This window comes from Ovis aries, chromosome 9 (genome assembly GCF_016772045.2).
Source record: "Ovis aries strain OAR_USU_Benz2616 breed Rambouillet chromosome 9, ARS-UI_Ramb_v3.0, whole genome shotgun sequence".
Lineage (NCBI taxonomy): Eukaryota > Metazoa > Chordata > Mammalia > Artiodactyla > Bovidae > Ovis > Ovis aries.
In genome coordinates, this window is record NC_056062.1 from 3,843,638 (window position 1) to 3,868,328 (window position 24,691).

At 42.3% G+C, this 24,691-nt stretch overlaps 1 protein-coding gene across 1 annotated transcript in view; it reads left to right on the top strand.

The window, feature by feature from the left end:
* The window catches only part of COL9A1 (collagen type IX alpha 1 chain), an 87,549-nt gene that overhangs the window by 53,243 nt on the left and 9,615 nt on the right, over window positions 1–24,691 (top strand). The window contains exons 26-36 of the mRNA XM_015097693.4: window positions 217–261; window positions 1,293–1,346; window positions 1,451–1,504; window positions 9,954–10,007; window positions 10,588–10,659; window positions 11,157–11,192; window positions 12,042–12,086; window positions 13,457–13,489; window positions 17,106–17,252; window positions 17,549–17,603; window positions 19,068–19,256. Of these exons, the coding sequence (XP_014953179.3) occupies window positions 217–261; window positions 1,293–1,346; window positions 1,451–1,504; window positions 9,954–10,007; window positions 10,588–10,659; window positions 11,157–11,192; window positions 12,042–12,086; window positions 13,457–13,489; window positions 17,106–17,252; window positions 17,549–17,603; window positions 19,068–19,256 (784 nt within the window). The remainder of the gene's footprint in view (window positions 1–216; window positions 262–1,292; window positions 1,347–1,450; window positions 1,505–9,953; window positions 10,008–10,587; window positions 10,660–11,156; window positions 11,193–12,041; window positions 12,087–13,456; window positions 13,490–17,105; window positions 17,253–17,548; window positions 17,604–19,067; window positions 19,257–24,691) is intronic.

Below are 24,691 nucleotides of genomic sequence, written 5' to 3' on the forward strand. Positions count from 1 at the left end.
GTCTGTAGCTTGTAGATAGGTCTGTAGTCTGTGGCTTGTGGATATTGTGGATAGGTCTGTAAGTTCAGAATTGGGAATCTAGGGAGACTCTCCCCTACACTGCAGCTTTGAGGTTGTCATGATGCCCTCAGCCCCTTGGCAGTGTGCAGTGGGCTTGGCATCTCACTGGTTGTCAGATGAGATGACTGAACACATGTTCCATGTACATTCTTTCAGGGTATACCTGGAATTCCTGGCGCAAAGGGTGTTGCCGGTGAAAAGGTAAAAGATGAAAACTTTGCAATTAGTATTTTTCTCTATTTTTATTCTTTTACTGATCTATTTTGTTTATCATTTAAAATAGTTCCAACCTGCCTTTGAATTTATATTTGACCTTAAGGGGAAATCAAAGAGAACTGCAGCTGCAGAAAGAGTACTTTGACAAAGTGTTACTGATCAGACTTCCTCTTGAAAGAGTCATCCTTTGCCACTATAAAACAGAGGTTTCATTGCTCTTTACCACTTAAAATAGGGAAGGTATTATTAAGCCACAGAGGTTTTGTCAATTAATATTAAGATGATTTAGCTGAAACTTAAAGATATTAAGCATATTGTTCACAGAATAATCAGTGTTAGGTGCTTATCTGCAAGCACTTAAAAACAATAGTTGAAAGAAAAATTTGCAAAATATAGCTTTACTTTAAATAAAATACTCTGTGACTAATGTAGAAATTGGTTATGATTGAATTACGTGGCTCCAGCGTTTTGGTCATAGTGGCCCAGACAATCTTGGGCTGAGGTGCCCCCCCCCCCAGTAGCAGACCATGAGCAATTGATGGTGGAGATGGCATCCCAGATACCTGCTTTCCCCAGAGCTTGCTGGCACATCCCTTGTTTCCTCATGCTGGCATGATCCTTTACAATTTTAGTGGTGTCACTGTTAGGTTCAAATGGCTCAAAGAAGTGTATTGGAGGTGGAAATGATAAAGAAAGGCATATATAACTAATATTGTAAAAAAAGAAAAAGCCTCTCTTATTTTTGTCTGGCTAAAGACCTTTTTTTTGACATTTGACATTTGACTTTTAACATTTTTGACACCTTATCATATGTCCGGGAATGACAAAACAGTATCCTAAATCTAAAGAACTTTGATGTATACACCAAGAGAGTTTTCATTCTCCTAAGTTCTCAGTGTAAAATCAGGAAGTTAATGCTGTGTAAGTGTAGGGAAGACCCGGTCTGCACAAGTCAGGTTGATCATTCTGCTTATTTACTTTCTGAATTAGTCTGAATTGCTGTTTTCTACCTTCAGGGTAACACAGGTGCTCCAGGGAAGCCCGGTCAATTGGGGAATTCTGGCAAACCGGTAAGATGTCCTAAGCTCCCTGTTCAGGCCTAGTAACCTGTTGTCATGGCGAAGCAAAGGGTTAGGGAGTTTAACTCTTTCTCTGCCTGCCTTCTTCATAACAGGGCCGCCAGGGGCCGCCCGGAGAAGTGGGACCCCGAGGACCCCGGGGCCTTTCTGTGAGTATTCCTTCTCTGCAGACCCCTCCCAGACTGCCTCCTCTGCTCCCCCCTCCCTCCTTCCCTCCCTCCTTTCTTCCTTTATTCACTCCTCCAGTCACTCATCCACAAATGCCTCCTGACATTTGCTAATCCAGATTAACCAATGAAACAGGAATGCTATTTAGATATACAATATGCTTTTTTTCTCCAGAAAGTGGAAATAAAGATGAAATATTTAAAAAAAGAAACATGATGACCCTTTCTACTCTCATCCCATGTTGAAGGAAGTATTTTACCATAATATAAAACAGCTCTACTGAGATATTATTCATATACTATATAAGTCACCCATTTAAAGTGTACAATCCATTGAGGCTAGTTCATTTGCAGACCTGTGCAGCCTGCTCACCACAGTCTGTTTTAAAGTGTTTTCATCAGCTCAGAAAGAAACTTCAGATCCACTTGCAGATTTAGCATCTCCCCCCCTTCCCTTTTAACACTAGAAAACCACTCATCCACTTTCCATGGAATTGCCTGTTCTGGAAATTTCATACAAATAGAATCATGCAATATGTGGATTTTTTCCTGACTGGCTTCTCTGAGCATAATGCTTCACGGTTCTTCTATGCTGCACCGTGTATCAGTACTTCATTCCTTTTTATTGTCAAATAACTTTCAATTCTATCAGTTCTGTTCAGTTCAGTCACTTAGTCATGTCTGACTCTTTTCGACCCCATGGACGGCAGGACACCAGGCCTCCCTGTCCATCACCAACTCCTGGAGCTTACTCAAACGCATGTCCATTCAATTCTATAGACATACCTTATTTTATTCATCCATTCAGCCATTGATGGGCATTTGGATTATTTCCACTTTTTGGTCCTTACGAATAATGCTGCTATGAACGTTTTTCTACAGGTAGAAAATGTAGACTTTTTTGCCCAGACTTGTTTTACTTCTTTTGGGTACCTGTATAGGAGAGGAGTTTCTGGGTCATGCAGTAACTGTACGTTAATCTTTTGAGAACCTGCCACGCTTCTTTCAGTGTGAGTTTGTGCATTTATTTTGCAGCAAATATAGCTATGTATATTTTCTCACTAGATACATTCCTAGTGATCTTAGAGAGTGACCTTAACCCTTAGAGAGGAACTGATACACTCAATTTTAACTTTAAACGATTCCTCCTTGTCTTCATTTTAAGTTCTTGTTTTCAAAGCCTGCTGGGTAACAGAAACAACTCCAAGTGAGGACACAGAAATGTTTCCAGGCATCATTGTTGCTTTTTTCCCCACTTTATTTATTTTTTTGATCGAAGGATAATTGCTTTGCAGAATTTTGTGGTTTTCTGTCTACACCAACAAGAATCAGCCATAGGTACACCACCATTACATTTTGAAGAGCGTTTCTTGAGCATGTGAGTGAGGATTTTCGTGCTTCAGAAAAGTGAAATATCCCAGTTGAGAGTGGAGCTTCTATCAGGAGGTTTCTCTGCAGCCAAACAAGCTAGCTCCTGCCCCTCACGCCTCACTTCCCTTTTCTCCTCTGTTGCTGGAAGTCTGTGAATTTCTAATTAAAATACTTTCCCTAAATTGACAAAGGAATGAGGTCAGAGCTCGATCGCATTTCTAAAATCACAGGCAGATTGAACACTGTGGGGGAGAGGTGCTGGAGCTGGAGAAAATTGGACTGGAATGTGTCATATTCGTGCAGTACTGCTGATGGCAGGACCCCCTGCAGATGGTGGGCCCCTGACGATGGTGGGACCGCACACTAAACACAGGCCTCGCTGGTGGAGGGGGCTTGGCCCATCCCCAGCTCCGGGTTATGGGGTGTAGAAACCGATGGACTTAAGCTGGGCTGCAGAAGGAGATGGGTTGGGGACGGTGTTTCATCCTCCTATGGTGGGGAGGCAACGCAGAGGGAGTGATGGCTGTGTAAGTTTTCGAGCCTCACTGCAATTTTGATTGTTCAGTTTCTGTAAGCATCTGTATTCTTCCCACCATTGCCCTTGTGTGTGCATACTTAGACACTTCAGTCATGTCGGACTCTTTGCCATCTGGGCTGTAGCCTGCCAGGCTCCTCTGTGCATGGGATTCTCCAGGCAAGACTACTGGAGTGGGTTGCCGTGCCCTACGCCAAGGGATCTTCCCAGCCCAGGGAGCGAACCCGCGTCTCTTAGGTCTCCTTTGCTGGCAGGCAGGTTCTTTACTGTTCGCATCACCTGGGAAGCCCTGTCTCCTCACTGAGGCTCGAAGCTACGGTGTTCCTCCTTCATCACGTTCCCACCCACAGGAGGACCTGCTCATCCGACCACCGCGTCCGCCTCCCATCTGCCTCTTCTTTTGAAGCCCACCCGCCTCTCCCGGCTCCCGGCCCTCCCGTGCCAGCTCAGGCGGTTCCCCGCTGCTTGCTGACTTGCCTTCCCTGCTCACATCTTTCCTTCTCTGCCCGCGTCTCCCCGCGGGATGCTGTTGGTCTTTAGGCCAGGATAGTTGTTCCTGCTCCAGGACTCTGGCACAGGGCGGGAGTGTCCTGCATCGCCTGAACTCCAGTGTGTCCCCACAGTCCTGGGAGCAAACACAAAAGCCTGGAGAAGTGTAGGACTCCACATCTGCACGCACCTCCAGGATGATCTTTGCAAAGCACAGTTTCCGTCATCACTTCTCTCCTTCGTTTAAAAACCTTCAGTGGGTTTCCACGGACAATGAAAGAGTCTGAAATCCTACAGCGTCTGTTTGTCCCCTAGTTTTATTTCCCCTTTCTCCCTTGCTCAGAGCCCGTGTTCCAGCTAAGCTTGACTTTGCTAATTCCCAAACACTCTCCACGCTTCTTAGTCTGCCTGTTTATACTTTGTGATACCCTGCAACTGGGATGGGTTTTTCCCCTATTTTTCTAACTCAGCATCCCATGTGTCCTCCTAGATATGACTGAAGTGTTAATTCTGCAATGGAGTCATCTCTTATGATGCCCTATTCCTCTGAGAGACACGATCTCTCCTTATTCTGAACCTGTAATCCTTGGTCTCTTGTTTCCCCCATGGTGTGGACACTGCAGAAAGGCTGGGACAAGTCTGATCCCTGTTTGTGTTCCCTGTGTCTTTTTATTCAGGGCCCACTGTAAGGTTGTGCTCAATAAAGATTCCTTGAAATGCATTGGGTGGGAGGAATGATAACTCTTGCCATGCTGCTTCTGTTCATGATAACTGACTTCTCACCCACTATAACTTTTTCAGAAGAGTATTATGGGAGGTTATAAATATTATAGTTCTGGAGCAGAATTTTAACACCAAATCTACTTACTGAAAGAGGCATTTGTTCTTTCATTTTACATCATTAAATTCATTTTCATAGGTAAGTTCATGCCATGTCAACTATTTTTCACAAATTTGATCAGTTTTTCCTGCAAATCTCAAGTTGGGAAGCTGAGTAGAAGAAATGAAACCCACTTCTGATGTGTCCTAGTAAAGAATCAGGGCTGACTGAAATATGTCTTTGGAGTTAAGTTGTGTTTCCCACTTTCCTCGCCATTGTTCCACCAACTTCTGCCAACGCCACAGCAAAAAAATATTGGAGTTTCGGCATCTCTAGTGAGTACACACGAGCACACGTCTTTCCTACTTGGCTTGCGTTTCTGGCTTTTTCCATTACACTGCACTGCAGGGTCTACACCTGCATCTGGGGGACTCCTGGTTCAGAGCCCGCAGGTGGCTGGGACCTCTGCTTTGGTGTTACTGAGTAGTGGCTCCTGGTCCATTTTTCTCTTCCAGGCTCCTCAGAACTTGCCGGAGCGTTTGTCTAGTGGGTTAGGTTTGCTCTGCTCTTGTGATTTTGACTGGGATGAGTGCCATGCTGATCTGTCCCAGGTTTTCTGAAGTTTATGCACTCCTGGAGTGTGCGTAGAAGCCTGTCTCCTTTCTCTTGAAGTCCCCTACCGTGACCCCATCAGCTTCAACACAGAGGTCCCACTTGGTGTGCTGTTGAGTGATCTACGCCACCTTCCTGCCCCACCAGGCTCTGGAACACTCCAGAACATTCCTCTCAGTGCTTTATGGACCAGCTGTGATGGTTATAGTGTGAGCAGATTGTGGTCTGCCTCTGTGTGTGAGGAGATATTTAAACCTACATTAGAGAGAAGTATAAACTATCCAATGCGGTAAAATTGAATAGATTAAATAAATATTTTTATGGCAAAATTATCCTTGTAGTAGGACTAATATGATCTTCAAGTGTTACTATGAAAATGATTTGTAAAAGCAACAGTCTTTAGGAATCATAACTGATCTTCTAGGTTAAACATACTTTTGCCAGAAATCGGCACTTAGGGCATAATGCAGACTAAGTATAGCGATAGTTTCCCTCTTCTGAAACTGCAGAGGTACTGAGGATAATGTTCGTTCTTCAGCTAGTTAGCATTTTGGGTAATCGAGCAGATGTATCAACCAACACAGTCTAGAGCACAGCAGAGTAAAGCCCACTCTTCTGGTAAAATAATTATGACTGCCCAAATGTAATAAAATTGATTCTTTTCTGTGATATTTTAGAAGTCTGATAGTTCCATTTTAAAAGGGAGACTTCTTTATTGAAGTATCCATTTGTATTTATTGAAATGAGCTTTGCAAAGTAGCTGGTAGTGTTTGCTTATAAAAAGAGTACCTTCTTGGTGATCAATGGTCTTGACAGAAACTCAAAAAATGAGGACTAGAGACATTTTTCCCCAAGCACGACTTGTGCTTTTAAAGAAATTTGGGAGGTTTGAAAAGCAAAGAACATGTAATGAATCATTTGATTGAAAACCATAGTTTTGACTGATGTCTTTATTCCTTGGATAAAACCTTGGATGAGCATAGTAACTAGCATATCTGTGGTGCTTACTATGAGCTGGATATTGTACTAAGTGCTTCATGTATCTATTTAATCCTCTCAAAACCCACTTAACACATGAGGAAACAGATGAAGAGCTTCCCTGTAGCTTAGATGGTAAAGAATCTGCCTGCAATGCAGGAGTCCCAGGTTCGATCCCTGGGTCGAAAAGATCTCCTGGAGAAGGGATTGGCAACCCACTCCAGTGTTCTTGCCTGGAAAATCCCACGGACAGAGGAGCCTGGCAGCTACAGTCCACGGGGTCACAAAGAGTTGGACACGACTGAGCAGCTAACACTGTTGCTACTAGCACAGAAGGGTTGAGTTGCCTGCCTGGACTGAGCTGGTGCACAACAGAGCTGGACTTCAGACCTGGTGTCCAGGTCCTCACCTCCACCCTCCAGTGCCTCCAAAGTCAAGGCTCTGCTGGATATCTTTTGTTTAAAGTTAGCTTGGCAAATTCTAATAACACAAAACATATTTAGCAAATTTAAGAGTTTAGTGTTTATGGAACTTCTGCAGTGAGCAGTCAACAAAAGTCTAAGTAAAGCTGGTGAAGATATTCAAACAGAACACAACCCCCAACAGATTCCTGGGTCTTACCCAGACCTTCAGAATCAGGACTGGGGGCTGAGGAGTGGGCGGTGGAGGGGAATGGGGAGGTGGGGTGGTGAAGACACCAGTGAAATATATTTCTAACAATTCCTTAGGGGATTCCGATGCGCAGGCAGAGTTGGCAATTACTGGTAAAAGTCTGCATCTTTTTTAAAGCTTTGATTGCCTTCTTAAATAGAGATGAATTGGCAGATGTATCTTAACATGTTGGAGATACATACGGTGGCTCAGAGCACTCAAGAGAAAAAATAGAGCATTTTTTTAAATGGTCTTCACATTTTCAGTGGTAGGATTTTGCTTATTGTTCTGGTTCCTTTCAATTCTCCTGTTAAAAGCCGTGATTTTTGTCGTGAGGTTTGCAATATAAGCCATGTGGCAGAATAACTATTTCCCTACCAACCTCCCTGGCCACATCTGAAAATATGGTTTCACTACAGCTTTTGAAACATTAGAGATTTATCATTTATTTAGCACACGTGTGGTTACCAGGTTAGGGTGAATGGCTCCCTGCAGGATGTATTTATTTTAACCTGTGTTTTTAAAGATTACTGTTTCTATCTTGATTGCTCATGCTCATCTTAGTTACAGGTGAAATTAAAGAACTAAGGGGAAGAATATCCATGTTTTTAGAACACATAGAAATCTTCAGAATGGCCATGAGAATAACTTGCCCTAACATTTGTAGCTGTTTGGTCATTGTGAAAATAAGCAGTAACTTTTTTTTTCACAGTGAATTAATTTCTATAGAAATGCCTAAGTTCAGAATGGCAAAGGATTTATAGGACAGAAGTAAAATAAAACCAAAGACCCACATGCCATGTATTTGTGCAAGGGCAGGAGAGTGACTGCTCAACACTTCACCCAGCCCTCCCTTGGTCCTAGGTGTGTGGCCCTGTTGTGGCTGTTGGTCAGCAGAGTGGGCTACCTAGATTGGGTTCTGAGCTTTTCACTGGTTTTACCAAGGGCTGCCAGGGCTTGGAAAAGACTAGAAACTGAATAATACCAGCTCGTGAAAGACAGAGAAAATAAGATTCTAGCAGAGAATCTTTGTGTTTGCCTGAAAAGATGATTAATCTCTCCAAAAAGTAAGTGAAAGGTTTCATAATCCGTTATTTTCAATTAGCCCTTTGGTTTGTGGAAGACAAAAAAAGGTATATCAATCATCTTTGTCTTGGATAGGATGGCATAATGGTTCATTTACTTAGAAATGAATACTTGAGGTTGTGTCAAGAAACTTGCTTTCCCTTTCTGACACGATTAATTATGTTTTCCACCAGATTAATTGTTCTGTGAATTAAGGTCATTTTATCCCATTGATATTTAGGATCTTAATCAGGACGCAATTCAGAAATAATTAGAAAATGCCAGCAGAGCAGATATACCGAAGAAAATCTACCTTGAACTTCAAAGTGCTGGAGCAAAGTAATGGGGTGAAACCTTTATGTGTAGAGACACAAGAATCTATCATAGTGGCTGACTTTCACCTGACTTGACTCTTTCCAGCATCTGTCCTCATGAGGCACTGCTTTGGGCTTCCAGGCTGCTCACAAGGGTTAAGGACCAATGTGTCATTCAAACTCACACATTAGACAGAACATTCATATGAAAGTTTTTGTAAAGCACTTAACCGTCCTTCTCAATCTCTCAGAGTTTGCTCAAACTCATGTCTGTTGAGTTGGTGATGCCATCCCACCATCCTCTGTCACTCCCTTCTCCCCCTCTCCTCAATCCTTCCCAGACTCAGGGTCTTTTCCAATGGGTCGGCTGCTCTTCGCATCAGGTGGCCTAAGTATTGGAGCTTCAGCTTTACCATAAAGCGCTTAAGAGCATTTTGTTTAAATCACCTATAAGTCATAAGAAATGGCTGTCATGAAATTATAGCTCATAGAGGCTTGTAATTTGGGTGACATTTCTTGATCCTTTAGAGCAATTGGAAATGCAGAGAGTTTATGGATCTTGACATTTTGTTCTTTTTATAGATGAAGGAATAGCGTATGGGTCAGATCAGGATAATCTTATCAGGAGCATTTATAAATATCAAGCATTAATATGTTGTCATATCATTTTAAACACAAACAAACTCAAAAGACTACTTTCATTGTCATGTACCTCATCCAGGAAATGCAATTATTTATCCAGCAACCTCAATGTTCAACTTAGTTGAACATTCATTAGAAGTGAGACAAGCTTTTAGCAGATTTCAAAGAAGTGTATGAAATTCTCAGGGAAAGAAATGGAAGAGTTCATGTGATTCCTTTTCTCAAAGGGCTTAGCGTTTCCAATAAAAAAATTGAAATTAGTTCACAGAATGAAATTAGAGTGTTCTTTTGGTGCAACTACGTTATAAATTGTACTTTCCAAAGTCTTTAATCTTTTAAGACATATGTGGAATGAGTGGCGCAAAGAATTATTTTGGAAACTTTATGAGTTTCTTCTGCGTGTGTCCTTTTGAAGTCGCAGAGGTAATTTAAAGGCAAACATCTCTGTCCTGAGTCTTTTCACTCTTCTGAGGTTCAAGGTCATTTGCCAGCTACTGCTTTAAAATGTACTGTAGACCTGAGATTTACTCTGGGTTTTAGACAATTATGTGGAATTCAAAATGTTATTATGCCTATACCTCTAGAACACATAGTCTAAATGAGAGGATAAAGCATGTACACAAATAACCGTAATCTAAGTTGGAGGGTGATGTGCATGCTGAAAATTCCTAATTGTTACTTCCTGTTGATGTTTCAGGAGTGATGTCTATCGAACAGTCTCTAGTCACAATGAGCAGTGTTAGGCCTGTCAGAGCTCAGGATGAACACTGAGGAGGCTGCAAACAGTTTATATAAAGGTCTCTGCCTTCAGCCGAAGACGGGGAGAACACTTTGGTGACCTTTATATATGTGTAAACAAAAACCTAGGTAGCTTGGTTGCTTTGTTGATGTAGTAAACATACATTTGCATTTTGGCAGACTGCCTGGTTGACTGTCCTGCTTGTGTGTTTCTAGGGCAGCAGAGGTGAAGTAGGACCAGTGGGACCCCCAGGGCCACCAGGTAAACTGGTAAGTAGCATTTCTAGTCCTCAGCAGTGGATTTGCTTTATGCAAAACATAATAAAATTTTTAAAGGGAGCAAAGAGAGAAAAGCAATTTGCAACAGGTAATTGAATCATCCTTGTTTGGTTTCTGTTCCTATGTGAATGTGTCAAATGTAAATGGGGAATTTCAAATTAAATCTAGGAGACCCTCAGAGGGTATTTTATTCAGTGTGGTTTGTAGCATTTATTTTAAAACTGGGGGAGATACGAAGTGCTCCATTTGGCCATGGTTGTTCTTGGACTGGAGAGAACCATGTGTGAAGGCTGCCTTTCACTTCTCCAGCGGTGATGTTTACACAGCTGAGGAGGCAGGGACTCAGCTCAAAGAGCCCACTGTTGGGAAGGGGTGCAAACCTGGGAATTGGGGAGCTCAGAAGTGGGATGGAGGAGGGCCTGACTGTCTTCTCCTGAGATCTGGGAGAGTGGGAAGTCTGAGCAGCAGCGTTAAACCAACCGCAGCACTTCTTTCCTAGGCATGAGTTACATCTGGTGTGTGTGCTCAGCATCGCAGTAACAGTAGGTCTCGGGGATGTGTTTTATTTTAGGGTTCTCTTGGCAGCCCCGGCCTCCCTGGCTTGCCTGGCCCCCCTGGACTTCCTGGGATGAAAGGTGACAGGGTAAGATTCCCAGCCCTCTGGAAAGTTCCTTATTTGGAAGGGTGATTTCTACTATGTTGAGAAACCAAGCTTGCTTTTGGCCCAATGGAGTATTTTTCTAGACATTGCCATAGAGAACTATCAAGAAAGATTTCTAAAATTATGGAAAGCTGAGATTAAGAAGCAAACGAATCTATTAATCATTTATCAGATGGACGAAAAATAAAAGCCGAGTAAAGGAAAAATTTCAGCTGTAATCACACTTCTGATTCAGTTCTCAATTTCTGTTCTTACTCGTCACATTTTACATGAATGTGGTCAGAGGGCACTTCAGGTCACCAGTGATTTTGCACTGTTGTGAGTTTCTCCAGGTCTGATGTGACTCTGGCTAGAGAGTGAGGAGATGGAGAATATTCATCCTTGTTCCTGTTCACCAGCCCAGTAGTGGAGTTGGTTCACTTGAGACTGTATAGTTAAAACCCTCAAAAGACTGAAAAAGCGTATTTTATTCATTGCAGGGTGTAGTTGGTGAGCCTGGTCCGAAGGGTGAACAGGTAGGTCCCGGCATTGGAATCCTGTGAAATGTATGTTTAACTAATGTGTTTCACCAGCAGGGGGCACGGGCTGATCTGCTGGTGTGGGTAGACTGTGGAGGCTCCAAGGGCTTTATTTATTGATTTTAATTGGAGGCTGATTACTTTACAATACTGTAGTGGTCTTTGCCATACACTGACATGAATCACCCATGGGTGTACATGTGTCCCCCATGCTGAAACCCCCTCCCACCTCCCTCCCTCATCCCATCCCTCAGGGTCGTCCCAGTGCACCAGCCCTGAGCACCGGGTATAGTGAGTGAGACCCAGGGTCTAATTAGGTCTGTAACCTTATCTACTGTTTTAATAATCCAAGCTAACGGTGGCCCTGCCTTCCAGAATACACACTATCCTTCCTTTGAAAAGAGTGGCCCTCTCTCTCATTCACCAGATGGGTTTACTCCAGTCTGATGGAGCCTCCATAGCCTCATCACAGTGTTTTGGCTTTTCTTCACTAAGAACTTAGCAAATACAATGCACATTAATTAGAGTTAGTTTTCATCCTGAGGTTCCCCCCCCCCAACCCCCCGCCACCTATAAGAGCCGCTTTTAAGTCTTACCTAATTATCCAGTTGCTGACACAGTCATTCATCCTTAACTTTAGCTGAAATTCATCTTCTGGCTTTTCTCTGGTCTGTGTCCCGGGTTGGACTAGCCCCTGACAGCTAGACTGGAAAACCATTAAGGACATGTTGTATTTCTGTGTGACCTTGGGAGCACTGTGGGAACTTCTGAATTTTTTTCAGTGTTGACTGGGTAAATTTGAACCAAGGGACTAAGAACTTTTAAAATGTGACTTTTAATTTTTAGGGTGCCTCTGGTGAAGAGGGTGAAGCTGGAGAAAGGGGTGAACTCGTAAGACATTTTTCCTGGATGTTGGTGGAACCTCACTGGTTTTAAACTGTCTCAGATATATTTCCTTCTTCTTTCCTCTGGCCCTGCTATCCTGCTGACTTCTTTCAGGGCTAAGATGTTTCTTACATAAACTCGCAAACCACCCCTCAGAACTGAGCCACGGTCAAGCAAAAGGCAGGGGAAATACTCCGGCATTGGTAGACCTGGCCTAAAGCACTGAGAGGACCAAGTGTTCCCTTTACAGGGCACATTTGCTCATTTTTTTCCATCTAGAAATTCCAGGTGATTCTTATAAGACTGCAGAAAGTCTATGAATAGTGCCTATCATGGAAATAAAGCTAAAGCTTTATTGTGGTTTATATTAATAGTTTATTGTAGATAGAAAGCTGTGGCTCGAAAGCTTGACTGCGGGTGTTTTCCACGGTCTTTTGGAGTCTAAAACCAACTCCAGAGGAGGCTTCTGCTGAACCTCCAGGAAGGCAGGGAGAAGGAGAACAAATCGTCACTGCCTCCAGCACTTCTGTCTGTGGGCTCTTCCTTCCGGTTACAATGCAATCAAACAGGACCTACCTAATGTGGAAAGTCACATCTGGTCCTTTGCTGTGGGACTGACAGAATTCTCAGAAAGTAGTTTCAGAGGGTTTTTGGTTCAGGAGAAAATGCTGAATAATATTTTATTCAGGTTTTTTAGGATTTAGAGTTAATATAAATGTAACATCTGAATTAGACAAAGCTTCCTAACTATTAGATAAACTAGAAAAGGATGACTTCAATTTTATATTCTGTTGAAACTGTTCATTTTATAAGCTAAGAGAATGTTGAAAAATCATCTTGTTTTGTAATGAACATGCACCAATGTGCTAACGTGAGCTGAATTCATACCTAGAGCTAGTGGTAGGAGATATGCAAGCTTTTTTTTTTTAAAGCATGCATATTTGATTTGATAGACTTTGAGGGATTTTTAAGAACACTGCTAGAATTTAAAAAATGAAGTCATCTGATTTAAATGTCTATTATGTTTTATAACAGCATGCTAGTTTAATATCTTTTGACTTACATGTTTTAATTCTCAGCACTTAGCATTTTAGATCTGGATGGAACCTTGGAGAGCCCTGATTCAACCCTACTATTTAACAGATGAGTTAGCCAAAGGCTGGGGGTTTACAAAGTTTACACAGGGTCATGAAATTAAATAGTAGAACTGGGACCAGAATCCAAATTTTGACTCATATTTTTTTCCTGCAGTGTCAGGCTTCTTCTGTTCATGGTTTTCTATTGACTTTGGCAGCATGATAACCTTTTCAGTGTTTTTTAGTAAACTATCAAATGTGAATACATTGTTCTAATATGATTTCATTTTATTGATTTAGGGAGATATAGGATTACCTGGCCCAAAGGGATCTGTAAGTATAATGAATAGTAATGGTATAAAAATAAAATATCAACAAAGCTATAAAAACAGAATGCATTACTTTATGAAATCATTCTGTAAAATTCAATTCTAAAAGGACTTACCTTTAAGGAAGTTAATGTCTGAATTTATGCTTTAAGTAGTGAATTAGTTCAAAGGAGAAAAAACTCATAAGTGTAAATGGATCTGCCTTTTGACCTAACCACTCTAAAGGAAGTTTTTTTTTTTTCATATTGTAAATGGCTCACTGAGTATATATTGTAATCTCTTCCACAAATGGATTGTTTTACAAGAACTGACCTGTGCTTTGCAGTGACAAGAACATAACTGAATTTCATTGTCAGTCATATCGTTGCAAATATTTCAGTAATTTTCATAATATCCTGTGTGTTGGAGGATTTTCATAATATCCTGTCTAGTTGGAGAAGTAAGATATAGGCATGGTACACAAGAAAATATGGATAACTATTAGGGCTAGAAAATGATCAGCTCCTTCAGTTTATCACTTTTCAGAAACTAATCTGATGTTCATAGAGATTAGATATATTCAGAATTATATAATCAATTAATAGCAAACCTAGAATGACTTGCTACTTTGAAAGGAATATACACCTTAATACAATAACAAATTTAAGATATTACAAGGAGAAAGGATGAAGCTCAGACTTCAGTGTCAAGGGCATCTATCAGGAACTTCTGTTAATCCCCAAGACCTTCCTTTGTCTGGAATCCCTGCCGCTCCTCTCTGTCCAACAGATGACAGTCAGTGACATCTAGATTAAAAGAGAAAGCTTACACATCTATCCCTCCTGTGCTTAAAACCCTTCAAGAATAGCATTTGTAGAATAAAATCAGACTCTTGGCAAAGAATACAAAGCCTTCAATGAAGTGGTTGCAGCCTCCCAGCCTCATCTCTGACCTCTCTGGATCTCATCTCTTTGTGGTTCATTTTACTTGGCATATGCTGTTTAACGACATGTGCTGTTCTCCTAGTTTGGGGCACTCTTTCTCTTTCCTTAGATTACCAACATTTAGCCCAATCTTCTACCCAACCTTCTCTGGAAGGACACACCCCGCCTTGGTTACCATGCCCCACCCAGGGCTCTTCATGCAGCCTCGATATGGAAAGTTTTATATTATCTTTCCTGTGTGCATACTGGACTTCTCTGGTGGTTTAGACGGTAAAGAATCCTCCTGCAATACAGGAGACCTGGGTTCGATCCCTGAGTCAGGAAGATCCCCTGGAGAAGGGAACGGCTACCCACTCCAGTATTCTTGCCTGGAGAATTCCATGGACAGAGGAGCCTGGTGGGCTACAGTTCATGGGGTTTCAAAAAGTTGGACATGACTGAATGACTAACACACACACACACACACAAATGCACACACCTGTGTACATACAACCTCTAAACACCATGTGACAGTCAAGCTTCAAAGAACATCTTTATGCTTTAGAATCTTCGACAGAAATGGTTTAGGATTGAGAAACACTGTAAAGGGTAAGCCTGGATAGAATCTGACAGTGGAACTCCTCTTCACTGTCTAGAAATAATCAGTAATGTTTGAAGGTGAGAATTCAAGTTATAAAAGAAAAAGGATGAACAAGGCAGGTTCAAAGTGAGTTAATTTCATTTAAATTTGGATGCAGTACTAGGAATTAGCTCTTGATTGATCACCTCCCTTCCCACCCCATCTTTTCTGTCCCTACCCAAGGAATACTGATGAAATTAAAATGTAGCATCTGGGCTTCCCCGGAGAAGGCAATGGCAACCTACTGTACTCTTGCCTGGAAAATCCCATGGGAGGAGCCTGGTGGGCTGCAGTCCATGGGATCACTTAGAGTCAGACAAGACTGAGTGGCTTCACTTTCACTTTTCACTTTCATGCACTGGAGAAGGAAATGGCAACCCACTCCAGTGTTCTTGCCTGGAGAATCCCAGGGATGGCAGAGCCTGGAGGGCTGCTGTCTATGGGGTCGCACAGAGTCGGACATGACTGAATCGACTTAGCAGCAGCAGCAGCAGCAGTCTGGGCTTCTGAGGTGGCACTAGTAAAGAACTCCCCTGCCAATACAGGAATGTAAGAGATGTGGGTCCAATCCCTGGGTTGGGAAGAGCCCCTGGAGAGGGGATGGCAACCCACTCCAGTATTCTTGCCTGGAAAATTCCATAGACAGGGATCTGGCAAGCTATAGTCCAAAGGGTCACAAAAAGTTGGACACGACTGAGCACACACACACTGGACTTTTTTAGAAGTTGCTATATTTTGCATTCTAGTGACCTGACAATACCCAGCTTTAGTTCCACAGCACATCCTTAGCTTTCTCCCTTGAGCCTGACTCTCAGGAAATCTTTTTAAGCCATAATTTCTTCAAGAAGCAATCTTGACAAGTTGGCTTAGATGAATATCATCTTTTTTTTTTTTTTTTGTACAAAGAGATTGGAAAAAGCATACTCCTTGAGCTTTCTTAAGATGTGTCTGGTGGAAGCATTGCTTCATTACCATTTTTCCTTCAGGTTAAAACATCTGAGTGTTTGAATGAGTTGACTTTTCCTAGAGAAACGGTATGAAAAGGAAGCCGGATGGAGCAGCTTTATGAATATCAGATCTGGAGCAGTGGCATTCCCCCACGCTCTTTCACTTTTATCCTCTCATTTTTATTCTGTAAACAGCAGTCACTGTAACTATGTCACAAATTCCACTGGAGGTAGCTTAACAAAAAATGAATTAATTTAGTTTCTCTTTAAAACAGTTTTTGTAGTTGAGGACTATAAAGATGCTTTTAATGGTCTGCTTTCAGAAGAAAACTGTAACTGGTATATGGTTTTATTTTAAAGAAATAATTGATTTGCTTTTTTAAGCATCTTTATTTTTTTGATAACAGTTTTATTTTTATTTTTAAGAATTTTATTCATTTTAATTGGAGGCTAATTATTTTACAATATTGTAGTGGTTTAAGCATCTTTAATATTTAGATTTTTAACTTCCTGTATCCTTAGATAAATTATGGACTCACCCTTTTTGTTCTGGTATTTTAAATGCAGCATTTTAAATGTGTTGATTTAATTCACGTTAGTGTTTTATAATTCCTGGATACATCTGGCTTCCTTCCTCAGATTCTCCAAAGAATGTTATAAAGGCTAAATAACTTATGTTCTTGGAAATGTCTTTATTTTATGCTTTCGTATTGGTGATACACAGCATAACATGTCTTGTGAACTCTAGTCTTTCTGTGGCCCCAAAGAGGTAACACGTTTTATCAAAAACAAACTTGCTCTTAGAAATGGCTTAAAGTATGAAGAACGTGATTTTAAACTGTGTTTTTTCCATTAACATTTAGAAATAATATCTAGGCCCCAAAGAACGATCTTTAAGGTGTTTACTTGAATTGGAATTCTGAGAGACTGGAGAGTTAATTGTGTGGCATTACGTGTGTTCACCTTGAGGCTTTGTAACCTCTGAGCCAGCACCTATTGGTGCTTAGATTTTCAACTTGGGAGGCAGAGTGTCGGTGAACCTACAGTTTCACGTCAGTGCTTCTTTCAGCCTGAAGCAGGCGCCCTTCTTGGGTTCAGCCTGGACTTACGTGCGCCGCCCCTGTGTTCCAGGCGGGGAACCCTGGGGAGCCTGGCGTGAGGGGGCCCGAAGGCAGCCGGGGGCTTCCCGGAGAGGAAGGACCCCGAGGCCCGCCCGGCCCGCGCGGCGTGCAGGGGGAGCAGGGCGCCACGGGCCTGCCCGGGATCCAGGGCCCCCCGGTGAGTGCGGGCCGGCTCCGCGGTTTTCCCCTGGAGGTGCCGCCCCTTGGCGGGGCTGGGAGCTGGGGGTTGGGGGCTGGGGGCTGGGGACTGGAGGGGTCTGGGGGGCTAGGGGGCTGGGGGTGCGGACAGGCGTTTGGGAGGGACCCTACCTCTGCTCCGCAGCGAGCGCGGGGCCAGTTCTCCTGTAAGTCCAGCCACTGGTCCCGTGCCCAGCCTGTCGGTTTTCCATTCAACAATGCCCTCTTTGTGGGCTTCGTTCGTGGACAAACTGGCTTTTGTCTTTTCCGTCCCAGGGCAGAGCACCGACCGATCAGCACATCAAGCAGGTTTGCATGAGAGTCATACAAGGTAAATAAATCGTCATGGCTTGACTTTTTGTAGGCTTTAAAGGGTGGGGGATTTTGAATAGTGTTAATTTCACTTATGTTCAGTAGTTTGTTGCCATTTGCTTATAGCCTCAAGGAAAAGTAGTACATTTCTGGGTCAGCCTACACGCGCGCGCGCACACGCACACACACGCACTTTTCCCCTTCCTTTGGAAAATAAGTTCTCAGGCTCTTTCCCTTCTAAATGTCCTACCCCTTGGTGTGTCCCTGGCATTGACCTAGGCTCTCTTTGCAGATTATATGAGAAACGATCAGTAGACTTCTGCCCTTAAGAAGCTTAAGGCCATTATTTCCATTCATGCACCACATAGGTAGAAAATCTATAACTGGAATTTTGCCAAAATGGTGATATATATTTTCACATTTCTTAACCTTTATCTAAATTCATCTGTAGTTATGGCAATTCCTATTTATTGTCCGATTGTAGTTGGAACTAATTCTGTCATGAAGAAACACTTACCTTTTATGTGTTCATGAGATAGTCTAGCTTGTCAAGTATATGTAGAGTTTTCCAGGATGAAATTGTCACCTCTATATTTGGAAACCAATATTGAAGACATCTTATTTTGAAAGGATATTTCCATTTTAAGCATTTCATGTTGAGAAAAGTACGACTTCATGCTAACCCTCACTTAAATAACGCCCACCTAGGGTATTCACATGTGACCAATTTAGAAATTTTGGTGAGAAATATGTTTCAAATTCATTTTCTCCTTCGCACCCAAAGCTTTAAAAAATATTACACTAGAATATTTCCCTTAGAGTATTTTAATGGGAAAATGTTCTTATTCTCTGGTTTTAGTAGATGATTCTTGATCTATTTAATGGATCCTGAAAAAGCCTACACAGTTATAAATTTTTTAAGACAGATTGTGACCATTCCCAAGAAGCAGGCTCTCTTTAACATCTGGTGTATCTTCCAGGCATGAAAAAAACTCAAGAAGGAGAATTATTAGCAAGTCATGGATCCTCAGGATGTTTCACATAAAGTAGTATGTTCAAGCTAAGGACATGAGCCCAGGTCTCAAACGGTGTCTTAGTACTGATTCTGGACAATGTCCTTGGCTTTGACACAGCTTCAGGATGTCCACTTACAGCTGTGTTGCATCCTGGGTTTTCAGATAACCAGCCAGGTTCTGGGTGACACACTCATCCTTTTGGAAACGGCTGGGTCCTGAAGGTTAAGGTTCTCTATCTCCTCCCCTGCCTCAAGGCAGCAGGACCAGCTCTCCCCGCAGAGGGCTGAACACAGCAGCATCAGTGACACCTTGGGGCAGAAACCAGCCGAGCTTTATTCATCCCTCACCCCCAGTTCTGAAGCTCTGGTGACGCATTTAGAAAAAAGGCACCTGAAATAGTTCGCATTTCCCTTGAATAGCCTATGTGTTTCTGACTTCCCTGGGTGGTTTTGTTTACTGCCTTGTAGAGCACTTTGCTCAGATGGCTGCGAGTCTCAAGCGTCCAGACTCCGGAGCCTCGGGCCTCCCTGGACGGCCTGGACCCCCCGGCCCCCCGGGCCCCCCTGGAGAGAATGGCTTTCCAGGCCAGATGGGACTCCGCGGCCTCCCGGGCATGAAGGGTCCCCCTGGTGCTCTCGGTGTGAGGGGCCCTAAAGGTAAGGCCTTTTACTCACGTGGAGCCAGGAACACACACTGGCCTTTTTGTTTTTTAGGTGAATTCACTTGTCCTGGCACGTGCCGGGTGTCTGTGACGTGAAATTATCGTTCTGTTCTGTGGGGCTGGTGAAGATTAAAGCACCGTCATTTGGTATTTTCTTGACCTTGGTGTGTGATGGCAGTAGAACCAATACCAGAATTCAGATTCCTTGACTTTCACTCTTGATCTTTTCCACTCATGCTGCTTTGGTTGTAGTTCAAGATAAACTTCAGGATCGTTCAGATTTTTTGTTTGTTTTTTGAGACCCTGAAATCACTGTAGAGGTCTTCTAAGATGGCGACTGGCTCTGGAGTGTTTGTATCTATTACTTCAACTAATGAGGCTTGTTAGCAGTTCTCATCTCGAGTTAAAGCTGCCTCCCTCTTCTTTTATTTATTTGTTTTTGGCTCTGCCAAAAATATGCATATGGGGTCTTAGTTCCCTGACCAGGAATCACACCCATGCCCCTTACACTGGCAGAGTCTTAACCACTGGACTACCAGGGAAACCCCCCTCTCCTTTTAAAGAGTGAGATTGTATATCAGTTTTGATGGATTATTTTTTTCAGCTCTGAAGTACAACTGTATTCCTTATTTAACATGTTGAGAGCGTGTGAGAGAGTTTGTTTCTTCTTTTATTTAAAGCAAGTTAAGCTCTTGAAACCGGTGTCTTGTAGGAAAATAGGATTATGAGTGTGTTAGGTATTCTGCAGAATTTGCAGAAGAATGGGCTGCCTCAGATGGTGCTTGCTAGTTCAGGTGAGTAGGTCAGGTTGGGGGCAGTGTGCCCCAGATAATTTACCAAAAGGATGCAAAGTGTGGAGTTTCTGTATCACGATGAGTGACTGACAGCTTTCTAGGAACTTCAGAAAAACGTGGTGTCAAAAACAAGAGAGGTTTCTGAGCCATACAGCAAATTGTCATTAGCTATCTATTTTACATATGGTAATGTAAGTTTCCATTTGACAGAAAACAACAAAATTCTGTAAAGCAGTTATCCTTCAATAAAAAAACAAAACAAGAGAGGGATTTCTGTTTTTTAGACAGTGATACTCCAATTAGGGATAAATATGGTGCAAATGGTCAGAGGTCAAGCAAGCTGTCTTTCTGGATCTATAATTGAATGGGAGATGCATTTAGCTCACAACACCCTCAGCTGGCACAGTTGTTGTTCACTACTTTTTTTTTTTTTTTTTGGCATGTGAAAAGCTGCATGTTAAAAAAAAAAAAAAGAGCTCTAATTGGGGCCTCTTGTGAATTTGGCACAGTTGCCATGTTTTTGGAGGCTGGACAGGTCACCTATGCAGAGAGCTGTGAGTTCAGCTTACAGAGAGCTGGACCTCTTCTCTGAAAGGATCCTTAGCCATTCATCTCGGTCCCGCTCTGAGCTTCTGTTCAGGGATTCATACCAGAGGTACTCCCTGTGATCACGCTGCACTCACCCGCAAAAGTAAACCATTCTAGGGAAGCCCATACCGTGGTTGGCCCGTTGGCTTAGCTGTCTCTGTTGTGCCCCAGCCCACGGTGACTCCTCTGCCTACGTGCCGTCACTAAAGGGAGCCAAAGAGTGGTGATTCACAAGAGTGGTCCCCGTGGCCTCAGCATCACCAGAGACCTTGTTCAGAAGGCAGATCCTCCCGCCCACCCAGGCTCCCTGAGTCAGAGACTTTGGAGAGGGGCCCCCAGTGGAGATGTGCTCGTGCAGGGCAGTTGCCTGTCTTCCCTGGGAAGGACCGCCTTGTAGGGTGATGGGGATCACAGCCCTGTTTTCTCCGGCTCTAAGGAAGCCCCCATTTTGGGGGCTGAGCTTCACCTTGAGTTCATAGGTGCCGGCTCCTGAAGTTCCATCTTCCGTCTAAGGAAGCCTTCAACCCTGCCCATGTCTGCAGCCCCTTCCCAGATACTGTGATCCACTTGGCTTGGTTACTTGGTGCTAAGTCACTTCAGTCTTGTCCGACTCTGTATGACACTTCGGACTGTAAGCCCACCAGGCTCCTCCGTCCGTGGGATGCTCCAGGCAAGAATCCTCGAGTGGGCTGTTATGCTCTCTTCTAGGGGATCTTCCATACCCAGAGACTGAACTCAGGTTTCCTCCGTCTCCTGCATTGGCAGGCGGGTTCTTTACCACTAGCGCCACCTGGTTACTTGGTGTCAGACTTTAAAAATATTCTGCAGGTGATCTGAATGTGCACGCAGGACTGAGGAGCACTCCTAACACATGGGACATGACCTGAGAACTTTCCGGGAAGCTGGGAGTCGAAGTGCAGAGTTGTGTCCGGGTGGGGCTGGATGGGCCTCAGCACGTGAACCTTATTTTGGAGGAAAGAAAACTATATTTCTATATTTGAAACCCAAGAAGTGTCTCTGGCACTGAGTCCATCCATCAAGCAGAGTTTGACCGTATTTGGGACTTCCCTCTGTTTCCTGGGATTCATGACATAATTTATAAACTAGAAGTGAGGCTGTTCTTTTCTTTTTTCTAATGAACGTCCTCTCCCTGTCCTTCATGCCTTTCTTGGCATTGGGTTCCATTAAAGCAGCATCTTCTCTCAGTTTTACTTCTTAAAACTGGGATGAGGGCAGAAAGGAATAATCAGATTTTCTATATCATTCAGTGCTGACACATGTTTGAAGATGTACGGTTCTAGGTAGCTGGCCGCGACCTTTCTTGTCCTCCACAGACATTAATAGTCCTAATAGTCCTACTTAGTAGAAAACACATGGTGTTCTAATGCCCAAAGTTTAGAGCTCAAATTTTCCCTGAGAGTAAATACTCCGCTCTTGAAACTTTACCATTTTACTGATCAGAGAAGAGATGTGTTTCTTTGCCTTTTTCTTCATCCTTAATAAGAGAAGGGATGATGGGAGTCTGGGTTTGCCATAGTCATTTTGAGGGTATTTTCCAGGGAAATTCGTATGCAGACAAGTTTAACTATTAATAAATCAGTTTTACTAAGCTTTTAACAGTTCAGGCTGTATCTTAATCAAATTACTGTTTTCTTCCTTAAAAGTTACTTTGAAAAACACAGTGGAACATTTTTAACAGGAGCTGGTAGAAATAAGCCTCAGACCACACTCAAAGCTTCCATTGTGTTTGTATATTTTGTTTTTGTCGACATGTTTTACACACTTCTACACAAACGTTGTTAGAGCTGTGTGCTCCTTTCATGGAAGGTGACCCTTGACTGGACCTGGGTTCACTTTGCTTAGAATTAAATAAGTCTTTCTTGTCATAAATACTCTTTATAAATGTTTGTGGTTTGTTACTTTTAAGCCCCTTTGAGACAGGCTGTGTGTATCTTTAAATCTTTTAGTGGGCCTCAAGCAGACATGTCTCTGTGTTAGTGAAAGCTAGGGAAGGTATACCCGGCACACCTGAGGCTCACCTTTCCCGGTGTTGATCCTCACTTGAAGATGGAGCATCGATTATGGCTTCCAAATAGATGAATTCAGTAGCAATTTTGGAGCAATATGAATTTCTCTAGTTTTCCCCACTCTGAACATAAAAAGCTATTTTTCTACTCAAAGTGTCTATCCCCTTCATGCTGTATCCAAAGCATCTTTTATATGCTTTTTACATGTCCTTTCTGACACAACAGGCTAATAAAGGTGGGCTTTAGTTCCCAGGCCAGGTCTCCTACATCTTGGAGGCTGTGGCCAGTGTTTGCTGAAGCAGAGTAACCCTGCGGGTAGCAGAGCCCACACACCGTAGCTGCTGCAGGCTGCGGTGTGGCTGTGTCCTGGGCCTGTCGAGAACGTGTTTTTCCATGACTGACCTCCAGAAACAGCATCGAAGATAAGACAAGGGTCTTTAATTTGTAAAAGATTTTATTCTACATATCATACAGTGTTGTTAATTAACGTTACCACACTGTGTTCCCTTCATTCTGCAGTGTCCAAATATGCTGGCGGTTCCATCCAATGAGTTTTTACTTTCAGATCTTGTATTTTTCAGTTCTAGAATTATGATTTTTTGTTAAGGCTTTTCATATCTCTCCAGGAATGTCATATCACTTCACCCATTATATCTATCTTTTCCTATGACTTGGTTTACACACACATATATATATAAGTTGTTTTAAAGAGGCAGTGGTCTTATTCCTTGCAAACATTTTGAAGTTGGTGTGGCTTCATGCTGGAATGTGCTTAACTGTCACTATCGCTGTGAAAGTTGCATTTTAATTTGTAATCTTCATCTCGTGTTTTCAGAAAGTGTGGCACTTTCTCACTGCTGGCCTTGAGAATTACAGTCAAATAACATTTAAATTGCTGAGTTAACAAGAGAGCATAAGCTGTTAGTTTTTAAAATGCTAATTGTCATATCTTCCTACTATAGTAATGTTATATTGATGATGGGTGTAAAAAATAGCTAGTTTATATATATGAGTTCAAGCTGAGCTTGAATATTATGTATATCCTTACATAATATTTATAAAATTTAAATTATCTTCAAAATGTTGATTCATCATATAAATGTTCACACAAGGACATTCACAGCTAAAGTCAAAGTATGATTACTAAACGTTCATTTCTTAATTAGAGGCTTTTGACTATTTGACAGATGTACAGATGGCTGTACAGATATTCTTCCTGTTTTTTTTCTGTGCGTGATTTTGTTTTTTAAATTGTAACAAACCTGTCGGTATTTAATGAGGTTGGATTGATACGAATATTTGGATAAAAAGATGACGTACAGAACTTATTGTGAAATGCCATTGCCTCTTCTAAGGATATAGTATAATAATCGCATACTACTGTGCTAATGGGGTAATAGAAGTTGTCTTCTACTAGGTGTAGTCGATGTCATTTAACACCTGTTAACTAAGGTATTAGGGTGTTTTGTTAATGAGGCCAAGTTTCCAAGTCTGGCCTCTGCAGGGGCCAGGATAATGAATACAGGTTTTGTTCTGTGGCTGCTGAATTCCTGAATTCAATCAACGGTCTTGCAAAGGCACATGGTTGGTTGCAATCCAAAGGACATTCCCTATAAATAATGAGACAGAAATGAAATGTAGGCACTGTGACAGCACACTTTGCATTTTGAAACTTCATTAATTTATTTTTGGTGATGCTGAATTTACATGGTTCAAGAGTTTTTAAATGTATAAAAAAATACTTAGTGAAGAGTGTCTGTCCCATCCCTGCCTCCCATCTGCCTGGTTTTCTTTATCCTTCCATCAGGGAGTCGCTGTTCTTAGTTTCCTACATACCCTTACCAGTGACACTATAAAGGATCTATGAATATATATATATATATATTTTTCCCCATGTCCTTTTAGGAGCAAATCACATTGTCCTTTAGTAAGTCATCTGGGCCTTGCTTTTTACACTTAACAATGTCTTGGGCATCATTTCACAGACCTTCCTGATTCTTCTTTCTGTTGTTGTTTATATA